The sequence below is a fragment of the Nicotiana tomentosiformis genome, chromosome 2, assembly GCF_000390325.3.
Source record: "Nicotiana tomentosiformis chromosome 2, ASM39032v3, whole genome shotgun sequence".
Taxonomy (NCBI): domain Eukaryota; kingdom Viridiplantae; phylum Streptophyta; class Magnoliopsida; order Solanales; family Solanaceae; genus Nicotiana; species Nicotiana tomentosiformis.
In genome coordinates this window covers 138,496,193-138,501,544 of record NC_090813.1, presented here as the reverse complement: position 1 = coordinate 138,501,544, position 5,352 = coordinate 138,496,193, and the positions used below count along the sequence as shown (strand labels likewise).

At 33.2% G+C, this 5,352-nt stretch overlaps 1 protein-coding gene across 1 annotated transcript; it reads left to right on the top strand.

Moving 5' to 3' along the window:
• Positions 1 to 2,037: 2,037 nt before the first annotated feature.
• On the top strand, positions 2,038 to 3,728 carry LOC104119755 (GATA transcription factor 18-like). The gene is made up of 2 exons (XM_009631335.4): positions 2,038 to 2,642; positions 3,179 to 3,728. The coding sequence occupies exons 1-2, from the start codon at positions 2,181 to 2,183 to the stop codon at positions 3,434 to 3,436; spliced, it is 720 nt and encodes a 239-aa protein (XP_009629630.1). The 5' UTR covers positions 2,038 to 2,180; the 3' UTR covers positions 3,437 to 3,728.
• The last annotated feature ends 1,624 nt before the right edge of the window (positions 3,729 to 5,352 follow it).

Genomic DNA, 5,352 nt, shown 5'->3' with positions numbered 1-5,352 from the left:
TCGGAACTTGGAGTCAGAACAATGACGAAAGAATCAGATTAGCTAGCTGCACATATATAGATAGATTTAATCCGTTCACGTGAATCCAGGGTACGGCTACTGACTACTGATATACTATGGACATGCAATGCCTGAAACTGTTTGTTCTTGTGATGTGTACCTAATTAGATATGAAAGCTGGAGGAATGGTGTAAATCAGAGTAAATAGGAACACTTACTCTTATCATTATCACTTCGTATCTAGCTACTTCGATGGATTTGTTGAATTACCTACCTCGGAATGGATACCTGATTAGAATTTGATCTGATTAAATCATAGAGAAGCAAAGTTCAGTAAGAGAGCACACACGTATAACATGATCTAAGAATGTTACGAATGAAGGAATCATGAGATGTTTGCACTTAGATTGGAATGTGTAATTAATTATTTGGCTTGGGAACGGTTTAGATTTCGATAAGCTAATATCATTGGCATGCATCCAACTGATTAAAGGACTAAGGCAAAATGACAATGTTTACACGTGACAATGTATGGAATAAGACGGTTCAAGAACACTCTAACTATATATCAGTTCTAAGTTAAATCCATTTTTTCAACGGGTGTCAAGTTATTAACAGTATTTCTACATCGACTTGCAGTTATGTGAGGCATCATTCGCACAACTGATTGTGCCAGAAATATTCTAATAGGGAGATCTTTTTCCTTTAAATTCGAATTAGTCCCAAGTTTCAAATCAAATATCGAACATTTAAGGGAAAACAAAAAAAATATTGTGCCATGAAACGATTAAAATGCAGTCATAGTGTTGCAATTCCATTTTCCTTGGGAGTGGCAGTGATAGTGGAAAAAAGTTGGGGGAAGGGTCGGGGCAGATCGATATACGGATACCGACACAAGTTTGGATGCAATATTGGGTTTGAGAATTGTGGCCTCGTGATCGGAGAAGGCAGATACATTGAAGACTGTTCCTCCTAGTCACGTGTATTTCTTTTGACCAATTAATTTATCTTTCTCAGATCTCCTCTCCAAAATACTACTCTCACTTTATATGATTTTGTTTGACTGGAAACAGAGTTTAAAAAAAATAAGACTTTTGAAATTTGTGATCCTAAATAAGTAAAAAATGAGTTATAGTATTTGTGTGGTTATAAAAGTTTTTCATTAAAAGCAGAATTATAAGTTTAAGCAAAATTATTTACAAATTCAAAAAATGATCATTCTTTTTTGAACGGAGAAAAAAAAAATAGGATCACACAAAACTGAAACGGAGGGAGTATGCATTATATACAGTGCCATGTAATTTATTTTTTAAACATTATTACTATAATTATTTAAATCTGATAGTAGGTTGCCCAATTAATTTTATCTTTTTTTGTTTATTCCAAAAAAATTACATGAAGTGTAACTTATATTAACTGAAGTGCAACATCATATTTAATTACCATATCAGAATATCACAAAGATAATTACAAGTAATTGATTATAATATATAAAACTAATTATCTAATCAATAAGACAAACAATCTATTATACGTAATTAAGGGACTGTTTCGTTTTTGTAGGTTGATATGGTTTATTGCTTTTTCCTTGCACCTATTTTGCTTAAGGGTGTTGGTTCACATGTATCACTGATAGTATTATTATTTACATTATAATCAGTGTGCTAAATTTAAACCCAACAATAATTTAAATTATCAAAGTTCTACTATCATAGAACTGCCAGTATTACTCAGGTATTAAGAAATCATACACTCCTACTAAAGAACTACTAGGACTTTAAGTCGTTTCTTTACTCTTCTCCAGTCGATCACTTTGAGTCTTTTGCTTTAGCTTCTTCCCCTCTCTTTGTTCTCTTTCTGACATATTCACTAACTAACACATAAATCTGGGGCCCTCTCTTCATCTGCAAACAAAGAATAATCCAAAAACCAAAATTTAAAAACATTTGACGACAACGTGGATTCTTGCACCTGCTGACTGGTTATTTCTCCAATTTAATACTAAGCTTATAAAGCTAACAAACTACCCCCACTCCATCATATATTTCTCTCTTTCGTTCTCTACAAATAGCCTAAGCTCTCTCCCCTAAATTCATTTCATCCCATCAATCACTTTCTTTCACTCTTCTTCTAAAACTCTATTAGTTCATTAATTTCATAGAGCTGAGAAAACTAACACGATGAATAGTTGCAGTAGCACTTATTGTCATGGGGGTCATTGCACTTGTGGTATGTTTCACAATCAAAACAATAGTAGTACTGCTTCTGCCTACTCGATGCTCTATAACCAGTATCAGACAACTCCTTTTGAAGAAAATTATTCTGATCAAAACATGTATTCTTTTGCTTCTTCTACATCATCTAATTCAGTGGATTGTACACTTTCATTAGGGACACCTTCCACTCGTCTTAGTACCAGCAATGACAATAATGAAAAGCGACTTCAGTCTAATGAACGTCGCTCTAATTCTTACATGTCCAAATGCTGGAATATTTTACAGTCCAAAAATCATAAGTCCAGTCGCGGCAGCAGCAATGGCAACACTAACTCAGGCGGCGCTGATCCTCTTGTTGCTCGCCGATGTGCTAATTGTGACACCACTTCAACACCTTTGTGGAGAAATGGTCCTAGAGGCCCTAAGGTATATATTTTAAGCTTAACTATTAAAATTTTATATACGAACAAGTCATTTGAAAATCAATTGGAGGTAACTATATGTATTAAAAATGTTTTGGTAATTTCCAAAAGATGGTAAATTAATGATTGCAATCAGGAGAAGAGCCTATATGCATTCGATGAAGGGTTCAATTGAATCCCCTTTTATTAGAAAATTCTATCGAGCAAATAATGTAAATATAAATTATTTATATATAAATAAATATATTGAATCACCTTAATATAATAAGGAAACCTTCTAGCAATGTGGCTCAAAATTTACTTTAAGTCATTAGTTTGAATTTAAATTTTGGCATTTTTGTATTTCTTGAATTTCCTTTTAATAATTTCTGATTTTACCATTGGTTGCAAATATAAAAAGATATTAACAATGTAAAAAGAATTTATATCGTTAGTTTACATAAGTTAATTTAGGCGAGTAGAGAATTATCGATATTATTATTAGCGAACACATGTTTTCATTCTCTAATGGATCGGAGTATAATATTGAAAAATGTGCAGTCACTTTGCAATGCGTGCGGAATTCGTTTCAAGAAAGAAGAGAGAAGAGCCAGTGCGGCGGCGGCCACCGCAAACGGTGGCGGAATGGATCATATGATAAACGGTGGTTCATGGGTTCATCATTCACAAGCACAGAAAATGCCGTGTTATTCTTCAGCCGCCTATGGAAATCATGAATTCAGGTTCATAGAAGACGATGATCGTGATTCCGATACTACCATTCCCTTCTGGCCTTTTATGGCGTCTCAACGTTGCTGATCAGCTTACAAACCTATCAACAAGAAGAAGACTGAAAAACGCAGTATTTAGCAAAGTTTAAACTTCGAGCAAAGAAAAATTTGCTTTTTTGGTCCCTCAAATATTAACATATTCTTATTTTTGTCGTTATGATATATAGTTAAAGCACATTTAACTTTCAGTTGATTGAGATGTGCACTTTTGATCATCTTAAATTAAGTGACTAAATTTTTAATTCACAGATATGTTATCTTAAATTTGTTTGTCAGCGTAATGTATTTCTTGAAATAGTTTAAAGACAAAATATTTTCTATATGAACGACCAATAGCACACATTATAATTTCAACCATAGTTTAAACATATCCACCGTTTACAAGAACCAAAATTAGAATTTATCAATCGTAGAGAGACAAAAATATAATTATCTCAAAAAATAATGGCGTCCCCAGCATCTTGTCAAGATGATGTTATAGTTCTGACATGATAGCTATGGTTCAAGATAAATTCTTTTCCTATCAGTTGGTTTTCTTTTTAGTCCATATATCTTTTGAGTTAATTCTATGTTTTTGTTTAGTGGCTTTTCCTTCTTTTAGTAACAGAATTGTACGTAGTTACTTTAACTTTTCACTTTGATGATCAGTCAAACATATAGACTAAATAGTTGCTCTGCTTCACAAGTGGAGTACTTTCTTGAATATGATGATCGGCCACTTCACTTTATCAACTGAAGTTTACTGCTGTTTACGCTACTACTAAAGACTGAAACAGTTACTGTACAATTCTTCGTTTTCTATGTATGAATGATCAAATTATTGCCCAAACCGCTGCATCGTTGATCAGTTATTATCAGCTTGTTTAATTTCATTTCACTCTGGGCCAAAACTGACAGTTCATTAGATGTTAATAGATGAACAGAACACTGCACTCAGCATGGTATGGTGGATATGAAAATCGTTCTGTTCAGATGTGACAAAAAAACTAGTGGCCTCGTACTAGGACAAAAGTTTGGTATTTAAGTTTTAAGTGAAAATATAGAACGATAGATGCGTTTGTAGGCAAACAATATACCAGACGCGAGAATTAATATGACAGGTCATGATTGATATTTTCTGATTATTTTGTTTCCCTCGTATAACACTTGGGACTCTTTTTATGAGTTAGGACTCTTGCTATTTCTTAGTATTTGTTATGACTCTTACTATTGTAATCCTCTGTATAAGAGAACTGATGCTTAACAATAAAGTTGCTGAACTTCTCAAGCTATAGAGATTTGGAAATTTTAGCAAACAAGTTCCCAGGTCTAGGTCTGTAGTTTCTTGATTGAATCGAAATTCAGCAATTATCGCCAAGTCAAGGAACAAGAACAAAGGCTTAGACCTTCACGTTGGGCCTGATTTTCCTGTTAACCGTCTAGCAATTCGATCCAAAATTAGGGATCATAACACTATTATCTGCTCTCTCCGGTCCATAATAAATGATCTTTTGATCTTTTTATGTTGGTCCAAAATAAGTGTTCTTTTACCTAATCAAGAAGAAATTAATTTTATTTTTCCAAAAATTGTCCTTATTCACATATCCCAACGTGTCAAAGTAACAATTAATTAAGGAAAATTTAGTAAATACATTTTTTTTCTCTAGGAGTGCGTATTTTCTTAAAGGGTACACCAAAGGCTAAAAAGTCAATTATTGTGAACCGGAGGGAATACTTTATTATGCATCTTAAGGAATTTCTTGATTATTAAAAAGTTGGTGAACTCAAATAAGGATTCAGGATTATTTCATTTATTTGCCTCAATCTCTCGAGTTGAAAATTTTACATTTCACATTCAAATAGTATCGTAAACTTTGTGTCAAAGAAACTTGCGATGACCCCACGTTTTCTATTGAAGGTTCAAATTCTTTCACTCTTTCTTTAGCAGGCCCAAAAAATTAAAAG